The sequence below is a fragment of the Manis pentadactyla genome, chromosome 1, assembly GCF_030020395.1.
Source record: "Manis pentadactyla isolate mManPen7 chromosome 1, mManPen7.hap1, whole genome shotgun sequence".
NCBI classification, from domain to species: domain Eukaryota; kingdom Metazoa; phylum Chordata; class Mammalia; order Pholidota; family Manidae; genus Manis; species Manis pentadactyla.
Genome location: NC_080019.1, coordinates 165,196,673 through 165,222,565, shown reverse-complemented (window position 1 = coordinate 165,222,565; position 25,893 = coordinate 165,196,673). Strand labels below are relative to the sequence as shown.

Sequence of the window (25,893 nt, the reverse complement as noted above, 5' to 3'; positions counted from 1 at the left end):
TCTTGTTTTGTAATCCAATTGGACATTTGAACATTTTTATTTGAAGGCGATAAAACCTGCTTAAAGCCTCTGCTTTTATAGAAAGCTAAACTGCATATAAATAAATAAAATGAAGGTATTGTAGCTGATTAAGAGGTGGTAGATTTATGCATAAAGACTAGCAATTAGCAATTTTCTACTGAATAAACCTTGCTGAGTTGAGGCCCGCAACAGATTACCCCAACAGCATGAATATTAGGAGACATGAGCATCATTTATCTACCCAGTAGTGCCCCTAATTAAGAGCATCTTGTAGCATTTCTCCAGATTTGTGGTGTTCACTGGGCCTTGTAACTAAATGTACTTCACTTACTGCCTTGAGACACATGTTCCAGCTTGTTAGGAATCATTTAAGTGCTTGATAGTTCTCCCCTTTCTCTGTTGACATCTGGATAAATCCGTTCTCATTTTCAGGCACTTTGTCTTCAGTTTTAATAATGGAAGAGGCTTTGTCAAGAGATTCTTAGTGTTTGTTTACTCAGAGGAATATTAATATTTCTTCTTATTACTTGCATCACGGTTTCCCAGCAGTGGAAGCCTTTGAAAGTAAACACACATAATAACCTAGCCTGATGAAGAACTCAAGTGAATCTAATCAATTATGAGGAAACCAAGTTGAAGAACTGTTGGGGTTGCTAACAGGAAAATAATTTAACTCTTTTAACAATTTACTTACTAGGCATCGATTGATTTTCTGCTTCCAGGTAAAGTTCTAAAATGCTAATATGATATGGATTTCAAAGAAGAGAGACTGTGTTCCCTCCCTTCAGAAATGTATTGTCAGCTCTGATTGAAGGAGATAAGATAGCCTAGTGATGGATTCACTGTGGCCAGCAAGTGAGAGGATGAGAGGCAGTGTGACCTCCCAAAACAGAGCACCTCCTGCATAAACAACACGACTGTCTCCCCCCCATCTCCCTGGCCACAGCTGACCCTGTGTGAATTTCCCTCTCTTCTTCCCCATGGCACTGTTCTCTATTGTGGTTTTGCCCATTTCAGATTCACTAAGCAATTTAGAAAGCAAAGCTACCCTCTTGCATATTTAGCACGGTGCTCAAAGACTGAACAACTGCTTGTTGAATGGTGATAGGAGTAGCTAAGATGGATTGAGATTTTACTATGTGCCACACTGTGCTGACATTTATTTATATTCAATATTCAGGTCAGTTTAGGAGAAAAAGTAAGAACCTATATTAGGACAAAGACTGGGATATATCTTAGGGATATTTTGATGGCAATAACAGAAATTCAAGATAATTTAAAGTTGGGGGTAAGAGGGAAACAGAAATTTTTTGAAAATTATTGAAAGATCTTATGGAAACCAAAGGCAGGAATTGAATTTAGTTCTCAAGAGGTCCTATAACCAGGGAAGCTATTTGGAACATAAGCAATCTCTGTGTCTCTCTTTTCTCAGTCCTTACTGCTACTTCTCATTCTTGTTATTCCCTTTCTATTGATGTTTCTGCTGATTAGTATCCATGTGGCACCACGTGACCACACCATAATGCCAGCCTCAACCCCCAAGTCTGCATAACTCCATTCAAACAAAAAGCCCAGACTGAGAGTGTCACCTAAGTTCCAAATCTGTATTCCAGGGAAACACACCTGATTGTCCCTGATTGGATCAGCTACTCACACTTGGTCTAATCAGCTGGGCCAGGACCCCAGTGTCACAGGGAAGGATGTGGTTCATGTCTGTGGGTGAGGGTGTGCCCTTTTCAGAGAGGTGCGTGGGCTCAGCCAGCATTCCAGACTATGTCTGCTGAAAGTGGATAAGAAGCCTATAAATATAAATCAGTAGAGCTTGGTGATTAGTTGAATGTGAGCATGAGAAAGAAGGAGAAACTGGAGATGACTCCCAAGATTCTACGTTGGGGATGACCAGGGTCAAAGATGGGAATCTTTCTATTGAAGTGGCCAGAAGAGGATGGTGGGGATGCCAAGGAGCCTACGGAAGAACAGTGTGAGGAAACAACCTCATAAGAAAAACATAACCCAGTGTGAGGCTTTAGCTGAGGGTGAGCTGGGGGTCACACAAGCTCACCTCTTCCCTTGGTTTCCACAGCTCCCCTGGGCTCTCTCATTGTGACCTCTCTGCATGACCAGCACCATCCCTTCCTAGGGTGTGGCGATTTTTCTCTACAAATTTGTCTGAACTGTAGCCATGATTCAGTACAGAAAGAACCTCCGCCAACCTAACTGGGTCACAGTCTGTGGATCTAAGAGGGCAAAGAGTGTGCTTATCCTGCCTACCATTCTACCCCCTGAGCCTAGCATGGGCAATTATAGATGGACAATAAATGTATATTGAATGAGAAAATAAATGGACATTTCAAAAAGCCATTTATGAAATACCTAGGGAGAGAGAACTACAGAAAATACAACCAGTTAATTTCCAAACTAGGGATTTTATTCTTAAAATAACTAAATGATCTAGACTTAAAAGTAGGGTGACTAGCTTGTCCCAGCTTGCCTGGTGTGAGCACTGAACGTTCCAACTCCTGGGAAATGCTTTGGTCCTCAGTCAGCTAGGATGGTTTGTCACCCTGGCTGTGTCACTTCTTGAATGGCAGGCATTCACTTATTTCCTATCAAAAGCAACTAAGTTTTGGCCAATATGGTCCTTTCCAAAGTGAAAGCTCATATTTCAATTCTCCTTTCCACATAAGACCTTCCCACTCCTTGTCTTTACCTTGTTAACTAGGTAACTGAGATATAGTTAGTTCTGGAAATTATGCCTACCATTTTAAATGAAAGAGTGGTGGTTTATCTAGCACACAGTCCCTGGAAGAGTGCATGCTTAGGACAGAACTGGGGCAATTACTTGGTTGGACAGCCAACCGAATGACAAGGCATCCGAGTATTTAAGGCCTCTCTGAGAGTCCAACTTTCTGATGTCAATCTTCTGTAAGTACCCTGGGAATAAGGGTAAGTAATCTGAAGACTGTAGTTATTGAAAAAGCATTCCCTTATTGTCAACTTATAAATTGTTGCTCCAGTCATAGATTCTCTTAAGTGGGGTGTCTGTGTGTCCTTATTTGCCTGGGGCAGCCTCAGATTGTTTTTTTATTGTTGCCTAGGTTTAATTACTAATGTCACCCCATTTCACTCTCAAAAATGTCCTTTTGAAACAAAAAGTCTGTCCAGGTTTCAATGATAAGTAGTATGGTCACCACACTTTTGAGCATAGCTATGTGACTCAGCAGAGTCCCACCATTCCAGTGAGAAGTGACAAAGAGAGCCTGAACACTCAAAGAGATGTGAGGTATCCCGGGTACCATGCAGACGACCCTGGTGCCTGATCGCTTCCTCTCCTCCCCTGCATTCCTGCACTGCTCCTTTTCCTCTTCTGTCTCTTAAACATATTTACTAGAAGATATGTTTACAACAGGTCTCAGTATCTTTTGACAAAACTGCACTGAAACAGACAAGTTGCAAGTCTGTATTTCCTCTGGATATATAGGCAAACTTTTCCTTTTGAAAAAGGTGACTTTAGTTCTGTATTCTGTGTTCATTTACATTTCTCTATCATGAATAAAATACAGCTTCTGTTTATTTTACAGGTAAGGTTAATTTGTTTACTTTCTTTGGGAGTTGGGGCTCTATTTTAAGGTGTTGATATGAGCGGGCTGTGGCAAGATAGTATTCTATAAACTTCTAATGCCATGTGTGAAACTTGAAACTAAAGGAACCTGGAGGATAGCAGGGACATTGGGTGAAGGAGGCGGAAGGCCCAGGAGGAAGGCAGATTATGATGCTGCCTTTGCTCAGCTGGGTCCCCCTGTTGGCCTCAGCTCCCTTCCTCCATAGAGCTGCCCTGTCCCCTGCACTCCAGGCACTCGCAGCAGCCTCCTATCTAGTGCCTCTTTCTATACACACTGCCCCTTGTATACCTTTAAATATGATAAGTGGTCCAGACTAGGAAAGAGATTTACATAGCTGTGTAAATTTTGCTGTTTCTTGATGTGATCTTTTTATCCTTGAACATTATAATGAGAACTAATTTAAAAAATCTGTTAATTATGAAAATATGTGCATATGCCATAAATTGGAACAGACCAGAATGGTAGGAAATGAAAGGTGACTGTGTCCTTCCCCCACCCATATCCCTAGACCGATACCTGCTTCTGAGTACCTTTCCAGGAAATGTGTACACACACACACACACACACACACACATATTTATGGATATCTTCTATATCCAAAATATCCTTCCTGAGCTCTTCTGTCTATTGAGTACAAGCCACCAGGAAGTCACACATAGTAAGAGGAGGAGAATTCAGTTAAATCTCTCACAAACACAGACTTGCAGCTTGTCTCCCTGACTGCAGGTTCTCCCTGTGCCAGCACAACTTGAACATGCTGCCAGAGCCATTTTCCTAAAATATTGCTTCCCTCATGTCCTTCCCAGAGACTTCAGTTTTCTATAGTCTATTCCTGAATTTTTCTGCCACACTTTCAGAGCTTTCCTTTCTCCCACCCCGTTCTATTTACCTAAATGTTAACTAATGTTGTGTTATTATTATAAATCCTGAATCTCTGTGCTCACCTGCACAAAGGTCAATTTTGTCTTCTCCTGGGAAAGGTCACCCTCAGTTGCGTCTCTAGGCTTTCGCTCCTGTGCTTCTCTTGAGTAGTGTTTTCCTCTCCTCTGCCTTGGGAAATGCCCTTATGGATGGTGACCAGTTCTTGCATTGTGTTGGGGAGGAAGCTGAACCTAGAGAACTTACATGGTTTCCCACAAGTGACAGGCCTATTTTCTGACAGAGATAAAACTTTAATCTTTGTTTTAAGCCACACTCCTGAGATCCCAGAGGTGGTATCACTGGTCACACCCAACTCCCCACAAAGGAAAGAATAGACTAAGTACAGTGAAATTCTTTAGTTTATTAGTTTTGCTAATCGTCACGTGTGTGAAATAGTAAGTGATGGCCGTTCATTCTGGAGGGGGTAGAGCACGGTGCTGGCCAGTGCTCGAGTGCAGCACCGGAGCTAAGCAGTCTTGGCAAGTCCTCTACCTTCTCATCTATAAAACAGGGCTCATGACACGTCCTGTGCAAACAAGTGGAGAGGGAGAAGCCCAAGACTTTCTTTTGTCTAATTAGAGAGAATGACCTCTCATTTTGGATCATGATAGCCCAGATTTCATTTTTTCTCCTTGTTATCAAAAGTAAAATGAGAAGATTAAAGATAAAATAAGTAGTATAGAATGAACACTCCATGCATTTAGCCCTGATACTTTCCTCAGCAACCAATCCCTCCACGACTGGAACTTGCCTTGCTTGAGCCAATCAACTAACTCCTTTACTCACATGGGCTCACTGCCTCCCACCTCCAGCCTGTGCCTACTGCTGCCTGAGGCCAGCTTTCTAAATGTCTGCCCGCCAGGAGTTGTGCATGCCACCTGCTCCCAGACACTCATCTCTGCTGGGGTATTCACCTTTTTATTCTATTACACTCTACTGCTGAACATTTGTCTGAATAACATCCCCCCTTTGTCACCATAATCTGGTAATAATGCTCCATCTGCCTGGAATGCACCTAGATACCTAAAGGCCCGTCTTCCACTCCTATAAGGGATCTAATGTCCACAACTTGATGTTTCTCAGTCTGGCCCATTCCACCACCTGCAATTCAGGGTTGTATATGAATTTCATGAGCCCTAGGCACTTCTCTGGGGGCCCCTTCCTTCACAAGGAAATATTAAAAATCAGATTTTACAACTGCATTGATATAAAGACTAATTATATAACCCAGGCTGGATTCATTATTACATTTAACAGATGTTATATTCACATATTCTTCTTATTTTTAAAAGAAATTAAAATATTTCTGTGGGCCCTTAAAAGTGTCATGGACTCTAGGCACTGTGCCTCCCTGTCTTGTGGATAAGCGGGCTCTGCTACAGTCAGATGTTCTTCAGTCCAGTTTTGTCACAATCTTGGGACAAGGCAAGGAAGAGGAGGTGTAGAGATAGTTGGAAAGGAGACTTAACCCTTCTGGTCTACCTATGATGAGTGGTTTCTCGTTTTGGTGCCTGATGCCTCATCCTCCCTGGTTGCTTCCTACACGTATCTTCTGCATAGTGAATCTTTTCAGCTTGCTTTTAGGCCCAAGTCTGTTTTGGTGGGTCACTTTAAGAAGGACGTCAGAGCTTGGAGAGGCTACGGACTTCCTCAGAAGAAGCCAGGCTGAGCTACTTCTGCTCTAGACCACAGCCTTTGACGGTCAGAATTGCGGTGGCTGCTGGCTTCACTTTATTTTAATGCCACCAGGTGGTAGCTGAGGAATTTGGTGGCTTGTGAGGAACCATCAGTTCTGATGATGCCTAATTTATTTGCTTGGGGTGCCATCTGCCTCTATGAACCTCAGAGGGTCCGGGACTGGGATGAAGTTCCAAGAAAGAGGAGGGGGAGTTGGGAGGCAGCCCAGGCACAGGTCCTGTTTGCTTGGCCCTAAGAAGGGTTTTCTCTTCCAGGAAGCACTGTTAGAATGCAGACAGCCCCAGGGAAGGCCCCAGATAACATCTTTCCAGAAAGCTCTTACTGTCAGTGAATATCGTAGTAGAGAGACAGGACTGAGACTTGGACCGTAGGTGGGTCGGTACACTGTAAAGAATAAAGGAAAAGACTCCGGGAAAGCAGTAGAAATAGAAATTGTTTCCTGGTGTCTTCAGGATTTCTCATGTTGGAGCCTTGCTCTCTGGCTCTCTACTAGGTCAGCAGTATCACTCTGCCAACACTAAACAAAAGATAATTGGGAGCCTTGCTCACACTGATTATTAATTTCATGTTAGTTACAGGCTACAAAGGTTAATGAGGATTTACCCTGAAGATAAAGGTTGAGTTCTACATTAAAATCTCTAAATAAATGTTATATTTTTCTGTCTTCCTTTATGTGTCTGGGCTGCATGGCCATCTTCTGAATTTCACTTAATTGGAGATTTAGAATCAGATTCACGGTGTTATCTAGTATCAAGCCACCTACATCTTAATTCCAGATTTATTCAACAGTGCAACATAAATACTGAATGTTGTTCCAGTACTCAGAATTAGTCAACATTAGACTTTAATATGACCGATTACAATTCAAGCCAGTTATGTGGGACATTATATTTCCATCATGGACCAGTCCTGGATCAGTTCCCAGTTTCCAGTCACTGGATTTCATTACTATAATTGGATTTTAGAGTAACTAATTATAATCCATCAAATCAAATACAAAAACAGAACTATCCCCAAGGAGGTCAGAACTGGTCATACACAAGCTTATCGAAGGTAGTTAGATAATGAAGGACAAGATCAGAGTGGTGCCAGGGAGAAAATAAAAACTGAGCCAAAGTATTAGAGATAATTGGACGACACATTTAGTAGGTCAGCACTGTAAATAATTACTTAAAATATAACAATCCAAACAATTTTTAATTTTTTTTTTTTCGGTCAAATAATCCTTCCTCATAGAAATGCACTGGCAGCCAAAAGATGAGAATCAGCAAAAGGTTTTCATTCTTCTGGGCTAGTAGGCAATGCAGTTGGCTTTTGTGAAGTCAGGCCAATTGGAAGCAGTATTATAAGAGTTTTGGCAAGTAGTTTCAGGTTCAGACTTCCTGTCCTTGACCCTCTATAGCTGTGTAATTCGAGCAAATCACTTCATTTTACTGAGCCTCAGTTTCCTCATCTGTCCAATGGGTAATAATACTTTGTCTGTCTACCTTCCTCCATGAGGACCAAATGAGACAATAAATGTGAAAACAAAGACATTGAAAACAAACAAGCATTATTATGATTCCTGGGAAAGAAAAGTAGAATTGCTGGGTGTCAGGGAGAAAGTGTGCTTTTAGAGACAAAGATAAAACACCATACTGGCACAAGAACAGACCCATAGATCAATGGAATAGAATAGAGAACCCAGACATAAACCCACACATACATGGCCAATTAATATATGATAGAGGAACCATGGATAGACAGTGGGGAAATGACAACTAGTGTTGGCAAAACTGGACAGCTACATGTAAGAGAATGAAACTGGATTATTGTCTAGCTCCATACACAAAAGTAAACTCAAGTGGATCAAAGACCTAAATGTAAGCCAAGAAACCATAAAACTCTTAGAAGAATACATAGGCAAAAATCTCTTGAATATAAACATGAGCAAATTTTCTGAACACATCTCCTCAAGCAAGGGAAACAAAAGCAAAAATGAACAAATGGGACTACATCAAACTAAAAAGCTTCTGTACAGAAAGGATACCATCAGTAGAACAAAAAGGCATCCTACAGTATGGGAGAATATTTTCATAAATGACGTATCTGACAAGGGGTTAACACCCAAAATATATAGAGAACTCACATGCCTCAACACCCAAAAGCAAATAACCTAAATAAAAAATGGGTGGAGGATCTAAACAGACACTTCTCCAAAGAAGAAATTCAGATGGCCAATAGGCACATGAAAAGATGCTCCACATCACTAATTATCAAGGAAATGCAAATTAAAACCACAGTAAGGTATCACCTCACACCAGTTAGGATGGCCAACATCTAAAAGACAAGGAACAACAAATGTTGGCGAGGATGCAGAGAAAAGGGAACCCTCCTACACTGTAGGTGGGAAGGTAAATAGTTCAACCATTATGGAAAGCAATATGGAGGTTCCTCAAAAAACTAAAAATAGAAATACCATTTGACCCAGGAGTTCCACTCCTAGGAATTTACCCAAAGAAAACAAGATCCCTGATTCAAAAAGACATATGCACCCCTATGTTTATCACAGCACTATTCATAATAGCCAAGATATGGAAGCAACCTAAATGCCCATCAACAGATGAATGAGTAGATAAAGAAGATGTGGTATGTATACACAATAGAATACTATTCAGACATAAAAATAAAATAAATCCTACCATTTACAACAGCATGGATGGAGCTAGAGGGTATCATGCTCAGTGAAATAAGCCAGGTAGAGAAAGACAAATACCAAATGATTTCACTCATTTATGGAGTATAACAACAAAGCAAAACTGAAGGAACAAAATGGCAGCAGACTCACAGACTCCAAGAAGGGACTAGCGGTTACAAAAGGGAAGGGGTTGGGGAGGGTGGTTAGGTGGGAAGGGAGAGAGAAGGGGAATAAGGGGCATTATATTTAGCACACATAGTATAGGTAGGTCACAGGAAAGGCAGTATAGCACAGAGAAGACAACTAATGACTTCATAGTATTTTACTATGCTTAGTGTTCCTTTACAGACAATTAAAAAAAAAGCTGTTTTCTTTATGGGCAGTGACTGCAATGGGGTATGTGCCAGGGACTTGATAATATGGGTGAATGTAGTAACCACATGTTGCTCACGTGAAAAAAGAAGGTAAAACACCATTTCAAAGCCAAATGTATATGTTTTTTATAATAATCTATTTAAAATAACTAAAGAATTGAATACAGTATTCCTCTAAATTTCATCAATATCATAGAAAAAAGACTTTAAAAACATGGTTCAGATAGATAATGGTGGTTTTTTTCTTAGTGTTCCTTTATAGACAATTTTAAAAAAAGCTGTTTTCTTTATACATTTACTTTTTAATTTTTCTCCAATAAGCATGTTACTATTGCACTGGAAAAGATATTTACTCATCTAAAATATGAAATTATATAGACAAACTTCCAGAGTTTACAGATGAGAAAACTTAGGCCAAAAGAGATGAGGCCATTGTTCTACATCTTGTTGTGTGCAAAGCAGGACTAACATCCAGGTGGCCTGACTCAAATCCATTGTTATCTACATTTCCATCTCTGCAATTATTTATGAATGGAAAAAATGAAAAGTTGGCTGAATTCCTCAAAAACATCCCTGTCAGGGACAGGCTTCAAGTAGGTAAGGGTTTCTGAAAATTCTTTTTTCTTACTGTTTCCAGCAGTGATAACAGAAAGAACTAATAATGAGGCAGGCAGGTGATGAACCCAATTCTTGAGAGAAAATTTAGAGGAAAAGAAGTTAAGCATATAAGATAGAGAAAACACACTGTAATGAAGAGCTCTGATTTAGGAGGTAGTAATCTACTTTCTAGAGTCATTATTCTAATGAGTGCCATTGATTAACTATGTGACTATGGACAACTCTCAATCTCTGCTCAGGTTCTTTGTAAAAAATAATAAATAAAAATAAAAAAGGAAATCTGTGCCAAGTGATAGCCATGTTTCTTTCAAGTGATAATATTTGGTTTAAAATGCAGCACATTTTCCTTAAACATACAAAATGTATGCAGAATGGTGCTTTTCAAATACAAGTCTATTTTTATAGATGCAATACAAAGCAAAATCGGTTTTTGCAAAAAGAGACCAAAATAACAAATACAATGCAAAACCAGTATTTAAAATGCAAATGACAAGTAGAAGCAAATGCAAAATCAGATAGGAAAACAAAAATCCTCTTGCTCAGCAATTTTAGTGGTGAATTGGTTGTAATTAGGGAAACAGGGAAGGGAGCACAGTGTAGATTTAATAGCAAAAACGTAGTGAGCAGCAAAATTCTTTGAAAAGACAGACTTGGTGGAAGAAGGAGCAAATGTTCCCCAATTCACCTCCTTACACACTGTTTCCAAATCCTTTTGTCTGCTTCCTGGGAGAGCATCTGCCAAGGGCTGCCTGTCCTGCTCCTGCAGCAATGAGGCCTCCACAGCTTTTGTGATTCATGTGTCAAGGTGGTGCTAACAGAGCTGGCATTACCCTGCTATGGCTGCAGTGGGGTTTCACCTGTGCATCCCTAGCCATGGGTTCAGATTTTCTCTCTTCCAGCCAGAAACCCTCCTATCCCCCTTCCCCATCTTCCTGAGGTGCCCTGACTGGGGACTTCTCTGAGCTTCTGGTCAGGCTCACTTGCCCTTAAACATATGTTTATTACTCATCTTCCTTGGCTATCTGCCTCAGGTGGGCGAGAACTTGAGCGCTTCTAAGAGAGGCCGAGAGAAGCTGTCTCAGATGTTCCTAGAATTCATAAGAGTTCAGGCTTATTTCACTTGAAATCTCTTAAAGATTAACACTCTGTGGAGGGTTGATTTGCTTAAGGATGGGCATGGGGAGAGAGTTCAGTGGAGAGAAAAATAATTTATTAGGGAAAATAATATGAATTAGTTATGCCATATGAATAAAACAACCCATATTCTCTTTCTTTAATCCTCTTGCCTCCATTCTACCATGTAATTCTCTTAAAAATAAGGTCCAAAGAAACCCTGAAGGACAGGCATGAACACTGTAGAGAAAATGAAAGTTCTTATGTTCAGAATTCTCACCTGACCCAGGGTGGCTTGCCCACTCCACACGTGTGGGCAGTACATTGTTACTGACTCCATATAAAGAGCTCCACCCAGTGCTCTGGGCTGACAGCTGCAGGAGAGCAGAGGCCGGAGTGGTGGCAGCACCAAGGATGGAGACTGAGACAGCTGTGCGGGCAGAGAGGCCCAGAGGCAGAGACCAGCTTGCTACATGCAGACTTGCTCTGAGGTGGACAGGATCTAGTGCTTGACCTGCCACTGTGGGAATAAATTTGGGTATAAACCTTTTCACCCCAAGAGAGTTCCATTGTCATTTTTCGGTCTCACTGAATCAAGAGTGAACTTGCCTGGGCTGAAACCCACTGGTAAGACAACCATTAACCTAAATTTCACTTAGTTGAAACCAGACCTTTACTGAGTAAAGTTTTTGGAGGAGAGCTGGGAAGGGTAAGAGCCCTGGGACAACCCCACAGACCCTGGGGTTGTGAACAGGAACTAAATGCTGGTGTTGGGAGGGGTGGGTAAGGTGTTGGCAGGCACCTTTCTTATAGCAAAATGGTCTGCATGTTCCCAGCCTCAGCTTGCTGAAAGGTTTCTTGTTCCTACAGAGCCCATTGTGTGGGTGTATCTTCATGATGAGCTTTCGTGATTTTTATCTAACTTTGCAATTTCCTATATTGGTGACTACAAGTCAACCAGCAGAATTAGCAGGAATGAGATCATATCTATCAGTATGAGAGTGTCCAGTATACATTTTGTACAACAATAGTTACAATCCATTTCTTTGTCTCTATGGGGAAAAAGAAATGCTGGATTCATGATGGCAAGAATGCTTACATTGAGGCCAAAGTGAAAGGGAGTGGAGATGATGGCAAAATAATGTTGAGACAACAGATGGAAAAGTAAAGGAATCTTTATTTCCTCTCAGGGAAAGCTAAGCTCTGTATTTAATCAAATCATTAAGTTTGTCCTTTTTCTAATTGTTTAATTAAAAACCTGGAGTAAGAGATGCCACTGGTACACTTCAGGAACTTCATTCAATATAAGAAGCTCCTCCACTTACTATCAAAAATTTAATGATAAATATTGAGTAAATCAGAATAAAACAATTACCAATGGTTAAGATTATTGATCCTAGAACTCACGTTTTCCACTTTTTCATCAATGCTTCAAGTTTTTTTTTTTTAAAGGTGCACCTTAGAGTGAAAAACCTAAGGAACTATGAAGCAAGCTGTGTTTGTAGGATCAAGAAAGAGGGGTAACTTGAATAGGAATAGCACAGGGCCAGAGAAGCCAAGAGATGGGGGAATGGTCAGTAGTGTCAAATGCTAGAGAAGAGCATCAGGGTTTGGAGAAAGAAGGTTAGGACAAGTGTTGGGGCATAAGCTAGACTGTAAGGGGCCAGAGGGACCATGCTAAGGAGGCTCTAATAGTTGCCAGTCCCTTCTCCCTGTCACCAAGGTACTCAGGATAGCAAGGTACCGAGCAGACAGCTCACTCTGAGAATCTTTGCAAGTTGACCTCAGGTTGCCTGCCAGCCCCGCGGTGGTGAGCTGAGCCTTATTTCTGACCTGACTCTAATGAATACTTCCTTGTACATTTACTGATGATTCCCTGCCCATATTCACTTCTCCAATCTCTTACAATTCTGCTGCAGCTCCATAACAGGTGTAAGTAACATCCTAACAAACAGCTATAATTACTACCAGGAAGGTTGTCCTTTTCATACCCTTAACTTGGTATTTAGACTATGATCTAAAGCATTGTCACTTGAATTGTAAAATTCTCGATGCCACTCATAAACTACCAGTATGGTATCTTCATATGCTGTCCTTATAGTATCTGGACATAGAAAAATCCCAAATTAGGTAGATTTTATATAACTAACTAATGCAGTTAAGAGAGGAACTTGGTACTTATCAACAGGAACATAAATAGGTGGGCAAGGGAAAATTCAGAATGTCCTAAATAAGGAAACAGAGGGACTCAATTGGGGTCATTTAGCACTGGGACAATATTCAAAGAGAAAAAGTACATTTGAATGTCTCTTTTCCATCATTATTTATGCTGGAATAATAAATTAAATGAAAAATGAAAGTTGAACTGTGTAAGTTCCTTATATATTGTGGGTCTTAGCTCCTTATCAGATATATCATTTGAAAATGTATTTTCCCATAGAGTAAGTTGCCTTTTCCTTTTATTGATGGTTTCCTTTGCTGTGAAGCAGCTTTTAAGTTTGATGTAATTCTACTTGTTTGTTTTTGCTTTTATTTCCCTTGCTTGGGGAGACACATCCAGAAAAAAATTACTAATGCTGATGTTTAAGAGTTTACTGCCTGTGTTTTCTCCTAGGATTTTTATGGTTTCATGTCTTATATGTATGCCTTTAGTCCATTTTGAGTTTGTTTTTGAGCAGTTTGTAAGACAATGGTCCAGTTTCATTCTTTTGCATGTAGCTGTCCAATTCTGCCAACATCATTTATTGAAGAGATTGTCTTTTCCACATGGTATAGTCTTGCCTCCTTTGTCATATATTAATTGACCATATAGATGTGGATTTATTTCTGGGCTCTCTATTCTGTTCCATTGGTCTATGTATCTATTCTTGTGCCAGTACCATACATATTGATTACTGTAGCTTTGTAGTATGGTTTGAAATCAGGGCACATGATACTCCCAGTTTTGTTCTTTTTCAAGAGTTCTTGGGCTATTTTGTGTCTTCTTTGGTTCCATACAAATTTAATGGTTGTTTTGTTCTATTTCTGCAAAAAATACCATTGGAATTATGATAGAGGTTGTGTTGAATGTATAGATTGCTTTGGGCAGTATAGTCATTAATTCTTCCTTTCTATGAGCATGGGATTTGTGTCTTCTTCAATTACTTTGAAATAATATGTCAATATTGCTTTTATTTGTATTTCTCTAATGACAAATGATGAACATCTTTTCATGTGTTTATTGGCCATTTATGTATCTTTGGAGAAATGTCTATTCAAACACTTAGCCCACTTTTAAATTGGTTTAATGCTTTTAAAAATAAATTGTAAGATTTCATTATACATTCTGAATACAAGTATCTTATCAGATATATGATCTGCAAATATTTTCTCCCAGTCTTTGTGTTGCCTGTTCACTTTTTTGAGTGTCCAAGTCAAATTTATTAGGCCTCCAGATGAGAGGCTTGATCTTCTTAACAAATTCTCCCAAACTACTGTATTTTCAACAGCATTTAAGGTGATTTGTAAATGTAATGTGGCTATAATTATTTTCAAAATAATCATAGAAGGAAGAGCATGAAAGCAGTAAGTTAATTATGTAGAAAGAAGAGTCTAAAGGTGGTTTATTTGTCCTGTTTGTCCTTCTACCATACAATATGGATCCCATTCCCCAAGCCCTACTCTGTATCTCCCTGGCTCCAGGCTTCCTACTCCCTCTGTTAGAAGACACTACACTTCTAATCACCATTTGCCTTTGTAATATTAACAGAGGCAATAAAGCCCATGGGTATAGAGTAATACTTATGGGAAAAAGTTGGTCGTGAAAGAAAAGAGAAAAATAGAATCAGAGCTATGGGGAGGTATTTGAAGATGTAAGAGGCCTGATTATGTTCTATAGAAGAGAAGGAGCCCTTGAAATACGGAAACTGAAGGGACTCAAAAGAAAAGGGGTTACTGTTGGAACAATGTGAAAGAAAACTGGGTAGGAATAGGATCAAGAATATAAAGAGTGCAAAAGCCTTGGAAGAAGCAGCCATCACCAACTGGGATTAAATGGAACAATAAGTTGATACCAGGTTTCATTATTCAAGGAAAAGGACTATAGGTAATGTGTAGAAAACTTTTGAGAGCAACTATAAGCAAATATTTGGCAGCAATGTGTCCATATTAATCAAGAGATCAATATTTTTTTCCCTAGCAGTATGATTTAATAACTTTATAAGACAACATCAAAATTCCTTCTTAAGGTGCTTATAGTCTAGCTAGGAAATAGTCTAATAGTTAATTATTAAAACATACATAAAGGTTAGTAATGACAAGATAGTATAGATTGTATGTATGGTAGAGACTTTTAAAAAATGAGCTGGGGGAGTTGAGGAAGGTGTGACCAAAGGATAGGTGTTGAGCTAAGTGTTGAAGGATGAGTCTTCTTCTTTGATCCTTTCCTCCAAATTCCTTCTAAACCTCCAAGATATATTAAGCCATCAAGAGAGGGGCCAGATCATGCAGAATATGATGTATGTACTCTCAGAAGTAATGAGAGTCAGTGAGGAGCCACAGGACTAGGGCACTCCAAGACAAAATATTTTGGTTCAACAAAAGCACTTTTTAAAAGCTTCCTCTTCAAGAAAAGAGAACATTGACAAAAGCAACATCTGTTTCTTATATAAAGATTGGTTGAACTTCTTCGGGCCTCTTCCTCTAATGAGGCATCTTTTTCCTGATTCTTTAGATGTTCTTTCCAGTGCATCAAATGAATGGCATAGAATAAACAGGGAATATACATTATATTTTCTCTTCTCTGCAGAATCCACGTATCAAGGAAGACAAAGTCCAGCACAGGAACCCACTGAAGTTTGAAATCACGAAAGACACAGTAATGCTGACTCATCTCAGTGAAGCATCTGTGCTGCATATCCTGAAGAGGTGCTATTGGATGGTCTATGTTTGTATATATGCTTTACAGCTGAAGTATCTGATTGGCACTCATATTGATGGAGTCTCAAACCTCTCTTAGGTGTGAGATTTTACATTGAATATAAGCATACTCACATGGGGATAATCCTTGAGGAACGCCCACTGGGAAGGGACTCCATTTTAGCCTTTCCCCAATTCTATTCTGTCAACATTCCTATCCTTTCCCACAGGTTGTCATGCTAAAGTAAAGGCATGAGGCTGGACTCTGAAAGACCAGCGTTCAAATGCCAACTCTGTCACTTATTAGTCCTTAAGTTTATCAACTCCTTGTCCTCCTCTTATCTGTAGAGTGGGATAGGAATGCCTAGTTCTCCTAGGTAGTTTGGAGGATTAGATAAAAGAATGTAAAGCACATAGTCCAATGCCTGTCACCTAGTTAGTGCTCAATAGATAAAATGCTTTTTTTCATCATCATTAGTAAATTGGTGAAGGTTGGTTGCTCAAATTCTTTGACTCAGAGCCTGTTCAGCAGAAGCAGCTCTGAACAGGCTTGGCTAGAATGGTGGCATTTGGGAGCCATTGCTATGGAAGCCATGACAGGCAGCTAACTCCCTGCTTGGCACTCTGATTTGCTACATGACTGCTTTAGTTTCCCTGGGATGCTGTAACAAAACGACCTCAATTTGAGTAACTGGGTGGCTTAAAACACCAGAAGTTTGTTCTGTCCCAGGCCTGGCAACTGAAGTCCAAAATCAAATCACATGAGCAGGTTCACATTCCCTCTGGCACCTCTAGGGGACAATCAATCATTCCTTGTCTGTTCTACCTTCAGGTGGCTCTTGGCATTCTTTGTGGCCGAATTACTCTAATCTCTGCCTCTGTTTTCATATAACTTTCTCCTCTCTGTGTTTCTTATAAAGACATTGGATTTAAGGCCCACCCAGAGAGCATCTTGAGATCTTAATTTAATTCCACCTGCAAAGATCCTTTTTCCAAATAAGATCTCATTACCAGGTTCTAGGGATTAGAACACAAGCACATCTTTTGGGGCCCACAATTCAACCACTGTAGTGAATGAGTGATGCTCATGCGCTGTTCCCCTCAGTCCCGTAAAAGTCAGGGTCCTCATTTTGCTGAAGCACAGATCCCCTCTGGCTTCAAGTGCCTGACAGCTGCTCACTGCGCTCCGCTGGGCTGATGTCAGCATCCTGTCTGTCCTCAAGAGGTGTCTATGTCAGGCTCATTAGCAGATCTTACAGGAGAGAAGAGATGGAAGTTCTATTGCTGCTCTAACTTGTTTCTGTCTCTTCCTCTTAAAAGTCCTTTCTCTGACAGAACCAAAAGCTCTCTTCTTTTTAGTTCCTTTGTAAGTAAATATTTAAGCAAATATTACCTGACAACATAAGAGCTGACAAACCTGGAAGTATTTCTAACCTGTTTTCTGAAATCTTTTCTGATTGTCCCTCAAACGTATTCAGGTCTCCTCTGTGTGAGCATAAACCCTTACAAGTGGCTTCTAGTGTATCAGAAAGAAGTCGTAGCTGCCTACAAAGGCAGGAGGCGATCAGAGGCTCCCCCTCACATCTTCACCGTTGCCCATAACGCCTTTCAGGATACGCTTCACAGTCAGTGGCTGTCCTACAAAATGAAAAGTGAAAATATCAGATCTCCTTTTTCTCTGTGTCACTAAAAGGCACATAGCCATTGAGAGCAGAGCATGGCCTTTACAGTTACCTAATCACTTGAAGCCTCTGTTTCTTTCTGGACAAAAAGTGGGCAAAACAGAGCCTACCTCCTAGGGTTATGGGAATGATTAGCTCAAATGTCAGATTAAGTGAGATAATGCATTGAAAGTGCTTGGCCCAGTGGCTGGCCCAGAGTAAGCCCCCTGTGGATGGCAGCTTTTATTACATAAAGAGCCTGCTAGAGTTTTTGGCACAAAGAAGTTTTCTTTGTAGCTATTATTGCACTGTGCTTAAAATGGCAAAATTGCCAACCATTAGTTGGCTACTGTTTGTATGTGGAGCAAGGAAATAACCTAGAATTTGTATGTTCTTATGACTGGCATACACAGGGGTGAGAGAAAATCTATTTTACTCTGTACTATTTAAATAGTATTTTTTTCTAACTGTATATAGAACAAATCCTTTCCCTTGTGTCTTGACTTCAAACTACAACTCAGGAAATTTTGAATAAGTTCATGCCAATATGTAGAAGTTCTGGCAGAAGAATGTTCTGACATTTTTACCTTCTTTTGTAGATTGAGAGAATCAGTCTGTACTCTGTGTATTTCCCTGGCTTTTTATTTTTGGCCAACAGTGAGAGTTTCAATAGAAACAGACACCTACATTTCACTGAGAATAAAACATTAATTCACTGTCTTTGACTTTTTTTGCTTTTTAGATGTAGAATACATTCTAGGCAAGAATAAGATACTCAGGAAATTGTCATAACATTTTAGGCAGTGATTATTCCAAATCTGGTGCCAGCTAGGCTGCCTCCATCATTTTAGGAGATCTGTTAGAGCCCACAGTGCCCAAGCTGGTCTTATCTTCTTGAAGGAGAGAGCTCCCTGTCCAAACGATCATTTTCAAAGGTCTCTGGACTGGCTGATTAGACAAACGAATTGATAGTCCAGTGGGTATGACCATGGAATAGATAACATGCTGTCATGGGCAGCCAGATTAGGGCAGGCCAAGGTACATGAAACAGTGGGAACTAAAAGATGGTGAAGCTTGGAGGGGTAAGAAAATAGGGTAAAGCAGAAAGAAGGAAAGGGCTACCATATTGTATGTTAACTTTGATGAAAAGAGCACTGGCTGGCCAAGTGAACAGGTCAGCATGGTGGCTGGGGGGATAGGCTAAGACTCAAGAGGCAGTGAAATGCTAAGGTCCATGGTCTTCCTATGCAATGATGATACCATCAACATCACGTCTTAGAGAGATTGTGTGTTGGGCTTTCCATTGGCTTCAGCCATCCCAAGAAAAATAATAGCCTCAGAATCTTAGAGCTAGAAGGGCAGTTGGAGCTGAGCCCTTAAGAGAGAAGACAGATAGACTGTTTTTGGGAATTTCGTACATTTGAAGGCCAGCCCTGATCCTATGATGCTTTGGGTGATGAGGCCATACATTCACCACTGTGTTCTTCCCACATCACTGAGTTACCTGGTTATCAAAGGTAAAAGGTTTCACACCTGAAACCTAGGTGTGTGGTGAAATGATTGGCAGGCCTACTTCTGAGGGAGAGGGTTGGACCTGGTCATGTGGTAGCCTTAATATGTGAAAATCTCTTGAGTAGTTGGTGATGAGAAGACCTATCTCTAATTATTAGAGGTGCTCTTCGACTTTTTGTTAATGGGACCATGAGGAACACGCTTCTTGTTTTTATAAAATTTTTGATCTACTCCAGACTTTTGCTCAGGCTGTTTTTCTAGCCTGAGATGCCCTTCCCCTTCTCCCAGTCAATGAAACATCTATATCTCCTTCAAATTCCTTCTTAACTTCCACCTTTCCATAAAAGTTTTCCTTCTTGCCTTTAGCTTATATGGTTGAAGTGATTTAACTTTCATTACATTCATAATCTGAGCCAGTTAACTGTGTCAGTGAATTTCCAGTCATAGTGGAGAATCTGGTGCTGGAAAGATTGTGAACATCAAACATATTATCCAGTATTTTGCCACTATAGCAACCACAGATGAGTCTAGGGAAAAGTGGGTAAGTGTTCATAAAACTTGGCAGGAAGGGTCAGGTGGTCTTATCCATTGATCATGGAGGCTCTGCCTTGACCATTCATGGGGAAAATGGAGGGGACAAAAACCATAGAACAATTAGAAAATTATAGGAAAAATTTTTCCCTTTCCTTTGCATCTTAAGAGGGTTTATCAAGTGTTCCAAACCAATAACCTCCAAACAGAAAATTACATAATTTGTTTCAGATATGCTTCAAAGGGCATCTGTGGCCTGATCTTTGTTGATTGGACTTCTTAGAATTAGGCACTTAAGAGTCAAAGCATCATCCCTAAAAGCTAGGGTCATCATTGCCCTGAGTGGCAACGTTTGTTATTTCAGGATCCTTTTAGCTGCAATGAGATCTTGGACTCCCACAAATATGCACCTTAACTCCTGAATCAATTCCAAATGTCTTATAGATGCACCTTCAGCTTTAATCACATTCCATATTCTGAAAAACTTTACTTTCTATTTTTGTCCTTGGTGATTTTTAATTTAGCTTACTTTGCTTAGCCCTGTTAACAGGTTGATGGGTTTCATAATAATTTGAGGCTAAGTAGATCATGAGAGTTGGTATGCAAAGTAAAATTAGATACTGCTGAGTGGAACTCAAAATCAATGAGTTATTGAGCTGTTAGAGACTCTCTTTCATCTTTCTACGTCTGACACTATTATTTTGCTTTTTCAACTGTAACCTGGATGTTTCCTGCTGTTTTTGCAATGTTAAAGAGCATATCAAAATAGCAATCTGGTCCAATTTTCAAACCGTGAAAAGTTTCTTTTCCAACCACCGTGTTCCTGAATTTGATTGATTTCTTTAGGTATCATTGAACTCTATTATTTATTAAGTAGATATTACCTCATTTTGCATGCATTTTAGGTCAGTTGGTGTGCATTTGTTTGGTCTAGCCAAAGGGATATAGTATTTGTAAATGTATAAATGTTTGAATACTGTACACTATAGAATTCCCTTTAATGTTGAGTGTAAAACAACAAAGCCATGTCACAGTGTGGGTGCTGAGTGGTCACTCAGACTCACTCTGTGTAGATAACCTGCTTTGGCCCATCAGCTTAAGCACACATGCTTCAAATTCAAGGCTAATGCCATGACAGGTCACTGCTTTGTATGGACAACTAGACTACTTAGGAATTGTAGCAAGGAAAAATATAATTTAGTAATGCCAAAAGTTTGCTGTATTATCTTTGGGATTTCCACATGTGAGAATTAGATGGGAAGAGAGGGAGATTAAAAGTGGGGAAAATATATGGAATGAAGTTTGGGAACAGGCACAGTACTTATTATTTTTTTGGTTTATTTCGAAAAATATCCATTTTCTTTTCCCAGTTAGTCCAATGCCAACCAAAAGAGAGGCCTTCCAAATAAACAATCTCCACATATATTCATAGGGTAATTGTATGTTAAGACAGTCTGTTATCCATCTATTTTTCTGAGTTCTCATTCAAAATTTCATTTTATAACCAAGTCTGGAAGCAGCTTTTGGATACTGGTTATCCAAACAAAACGGGTTTGATCTGGAGATGGAGGGCTTGCCACATTACAGAATTCTGCTAAAAACTCTATCAGCTGCACTTCTTTCATCTGTAGCTCAGGGAACTTTAGAGATCAAATCAAGCAAGTAAATCCTATCTTGGAAGCATTTGGAAATGCCAAAACCCTGATAAATGACAACTCTTCTCATTTTGTCAGTAACAAGATGGAGATGTTTATTAGATTCTTTAATTTCTAAGCAAATGGTAAAATTTATATCTGAGCATACAGTTATGAAAAAATTTCTAGAACATTGAAAAGGTCTTTGATTAAAGTTTATAATATTGTTAGCATCTTCCAAAAAAATGACCAGTTTTATCATTAATTAAAAATACATATAAATATGTATCAGAGAAGTTTCTATTATTTGGCCAGTTTCAGGAAGAAAATATTTATCTTAATAGTTTTAAATTCCTTCTGTCCCAGTAGGGAAGCTTTATATTTGATTACATTTTAGATTTGAAAGTACTTTCTCCTTTATAATTCCTTTACAACAAGTCAATTAATAAATTCTTCCTAATTAACTTACTACAATTACTGTTTCCATTTCTGCCTATGGTCTTATCCATCCCTGCATATTTTTCACTGGGGATTTTTTTTGTATTGGGAGAAAGTGGGTTTTTTTGAGTAGCTTTTAATAACTAACAATCCCATAATAGAGGAGGAATATGAATTTCAAACCCTGATTTCATGAATCCATTTTATGTCAAGAATGAGTTGTAGGGAGCCGCTATATAGTTTACAAGGAAAGTTGTGGACCGCTTCCTGTTTGAGTAATTCAATAATAGCCCCAGGCTGATGTGGCTAGTTTCCACCCAAGGCCTTAGGGCTGCTGTTCCTCCACTGACGTATGCTTGCGCAGTCTGGCTGCAGAGCAGGTGCTGGTCCACGACACTACTGCTGGATTTGGGATCGGTTGAAATATGAAGAGACTTTCTGCTAAGATATGAAAAGACAGCTGCCAAGAAAATAAAAGGAAGAGGGGGAAAGGGACAGAAGGAAGAGGGAGAAAAAGAAGATTAAAGAATAAAAGAAAAGAAAGTGCACAAGAAAAGGAAGAAAAGAAAGAACAGCATGTGGAAAGAAAGATAGCAATTGACAAAGAATAAAAACAAGAAAAAAGTTGGAAGCATAGAAGGAAAGAAAGAAGTAGAGAAGCAAAATAAATAAAGGTGGATGAATGGAAGGAAGGGAAGGAGGGAGAGGAAGAACAAAAGAGAAAGGGGGTCCAAAACATCAATAAATTCAGGTTAAATTCTTTCAATTAATACTGTATATGCATGTATATATGTAAATGTGCACACATGTGCATATATGTCCATATATGTGTGCCTATGTATATATGCATATATGTGCATGGGTATATTTGCGTGTTTTGCTCCCATTATCCTACATATTTTTAACTTAATGGTTCAACCCCACTTTGTGTAGCCACTCTCCTTCGCTTGCCTGGCTGCTCTCCTGCTGTGCTGCCTTCCTTGCAGGGGCTGACGTCCGCCAGGCTGCCTTCTGCCCTGCACCGTCATCCTCTCCCCACAGGCTTTCACTGCCACCTGACCACCCCCTTGGCTGCCTCTGGTGTTCTGACTTGGATTCTGTCTCATTTGGGCAGCCATTCAGCCCCACTAGATCTTGTTGAATGGCTTTTCATTGAGAAGAAAGGAAGGGAGCCCCATCTATTACTTATGTCAAAGTGGTTTTAAAACATTAATCCAATTGTGTCACTTCTCTGCTTAAAACCTTCAGTGTCTTTTGAGCACACATAAACTAAAACTCTCTTCCTTCCTTATGGCCCACATGGCTTACATGATACAGTGCCTGGTGCTGTCTGCTCTCTGCCCTCTTTTCTTTTAGTTGCTAAACTCCTACACAACTGGCTTTTCTTTTGATTTCAAGACTCACCAGATGTTCTTATGTTAAAACCATTGCTTCAGCTGCTAAGATCTAGAAGAATAAGGAGCACCCCTATTTTTCCAACGTGTTATATCCAGTGCCTGGCAGGTTTCACAGGTCATAATAGATAATCAATGAGTGTTTGTTGAATAAATGAACAAACATACTAAGCAGATATTATGTTTCTCATTCTTAGATAAGAAAATAAAGGCCCAGAGAGATTCAATAATGCACACAAGAATACACAGCTGGCAATTAGCAGGTCTGAGACTAGAGTCCAGGGTCCCTGCTGGTCCTGACAATCACTCTGGCTGCCTCCTGATGTTAAATGGTGCTATGTCAGGCCCATGTTGCATTTTTTAAAAACTTCTGGAGAAACAGTCACTTTGGGAGTAATGTGAATAATGAAGCCATTTCAACTATTTGGGATATTTCAACAGGAGACTATGTTCTCTGCCTACCCAGGGCAAATTCATCAAGATGCAGTTCTGTGCCAGAGGCAAGCTGTCATCTGCAGACATTGACATCTGTAAGTGGCCATGCACAGTCTGAGTACTTCTCTTCTGTGTTTTACAAGGACACCTAAGTATGAATTTTTATCCATTTCTCTTCATGCAGATTTGCTTGAAAAATACTGGGTGATTTTCCAGCAGCCTAGAGAGAGTTGCTGCCACATATTCTATCAGATTCTGTCTGGAAGAAAAGAACTTCATGGTAAGTGTATTATTCCAGAGTTGAAGGTCATTCTGAAACAATAGTCAGAAGTCAAATGATTGGGCCTGGAAAAGTGCTGTTAATAAGTCTGTTAGCCTCTTTAGAATGCAGTTTATTCATCCTAAAGTGTAAGGAATTGAAGCAGTTATAGAACACGTGTTCTATAATTTTATGTGGGTAGAGGGTAAATGGTAACACTCCCAGTTTGGTAGTGTTTGGAGGTTGGTAGGATGCCTAACAGAGTTAAATAAGTAGTGAGTGTGTATGTGTATAAAAAGCATTAGATAATTTAAGGACTTAGATGATTAGAACCACATGGATGGTATAGACAAGAGGCCAGAAGTGGGAGACATCACCGTGGTGTGTGGTCAGCAGGTTCATTTGGGTTGGGATGTGAAGAATGGAAAGAGGATTTAACCAGAGTAATGAGAGGAGGGTGTTTCTGGTAGGAAGAACAGTGCACATCAGGTCAGGAAAAGGCAAAGCAAGACCAGGAAAGAGGGAGGTTAACTAAAAAAGGGGATTTCCTTAGAGGGATACTGGAGGTTTTTTTCTGATGATTTTTGGACTTAGGGAGTTGGCAGGGTGCGTTGCATGTGTGTGTGTATGTGTGTTGTGGGATGGGGTGGGTAATGGCAGGTCATGATCTGTTAGGGCAGTGACAGGCTGGCAGGATGGACTGCAGACAGAAATACTAGAGGAAAGTGACTGTAATAATCCTGGTGTGAGCTGACAGAACAGCTGTCTCAGGTAGTGTCTGTGGGAATGGGGGGAAAGAGAGGGACACATGGAAGAACAGACAGGTCTCAGCAGTGACTGAATGCAGGGGTGAGGTAAAGTGATGAGTCAAAGATACTCCCACAGTTTGTAATTTGACTGGGATAAAGGTAGTGCCATGAACAGAAATAGAAAAGCAAATTGTTGGGCAAGAGAATGAATTTCAGGTATTAATTCAACAAATATTTATTGTGGGACTGTTATGTGTATAGCAGGTACTGCTTTTTAGGTATGGGGGATAGAGAAGTAAGCAAGACAGACGGGTCCCTGCCCTCATGAGCTTCCATTCTAGTATGGAAGACAGGTAACAAGTATACACAGAAATACATAATTTTGGAGAATGGTAGGTCTACAGATAAAAATAAAGTAGGGTGAGGGGAGAGAGCGAATGGGGGTTTGGCAGGGCAGTGGATGGTTTTATCTTAGATAAACAGCCAGGCAGGATCTCTCTGAGAAGACAATATTTTTGCCTACACCTGAATGAATAAAGGGGCAAGTAGGCAAGATTTCCAGTAATAAATTCTAGGAGGAGGGAATAGTGAGTGCAAAAGCCCTGAAGAAGGAATGCATTTGTTTATTCTCAAAACAGCAAGATAGCCATTGTGGGTGGCAGAGTGGAGAGGGTAATGCAGGGGGAGATAGGCAGGGTCAGACCACGCAGTATCTTGCAGGCTATGGCAGAGAGTTTACACTTTTAGTGTTATGGGAAGTCACTGGAAGCAGAGAAGGACAAGCTGATTGGATTTCAAAGGTATTGCATGTGAGGTGAGCCACTGAAGACCATGGCACTCCCACGGGAGTAGGTGTGGGATGAGATCCAAGATTCTGGTGAGCAAATTGGTAGGGAACAATTGCCCTGGCCCATTATGCTCAGATTAAGTATGTCACAAATATGGCAGTGTTTTGACCACATGGTCTTCAGATCCTAAGTGCCCCCCGCCAAGTGGGGAAGGCTCTGCAAACCAGATGATGCTTTTTACCATGGATGCAACTGGTGATCTGCCATCCACTAAACCTGGAGCAGATTTGTTTTGGTCTTTCTTCCATTTAGCGGGGCTGTGCTAAACCTAACGTTCTTGACACAAATCTCTATGCTGTACAGGGTGTCTGACACACAGGATCCACTGTGGGTACCTGCAGTGACAGCAACAGTTGGGGAGCATCTCTGCTTACTAACAGAGCCATCTAAGACTGGGCTGCTATGGCAAATGTGTGCTTCTCCTGGCTTCATCCGTTTTGTTGTCTTTGGGTACTGCTGCGATTGATTATTGTACAAAGACTGACATCTGG

The 25,893-nt window shown here is 40.2% G+C and overlaps 1 protein-coding gene across 1 annotated transcript in view; it reads left to right on the top strand.

The window, feature by feature from the left end:
* The first annotated feature begins 6,079 nt into the window (after positions 1-6,079).
* The window catches only part of MYH15 (myosin heavy chain 15), a 139,295-nt gene continuing 119,481 nt past the window's right edge, over positions 6,080-25,893 (top strand). The window contains 11 exon segments of the mRNA XM_057488601.1: positions 6,080-6,243; positions 7,666-7,727; positions 12,077-12,184; positions 12,187-12,209; positions 15,832-15,969; positions 17,410-17,566; positions 18,202-18,259; positions 19,556-19,651; positions 21,277-21,373; positions 23,578-23,641; positions 23,731-23,826. Coding sequence (XP_057344584.1) covers positions 6,080-6,243; positions 7,666-7,727; positions 12,077-12,184; positions 12,187-12,209; positions 15,832-15,969; positions 17,410-17,566; positions 18,202-18,259; positions 19,556-19,651; positions 21,277-21,373; positions 23,578-23,641; positions 23,731-23,826 — 1,063 coding nt within the window.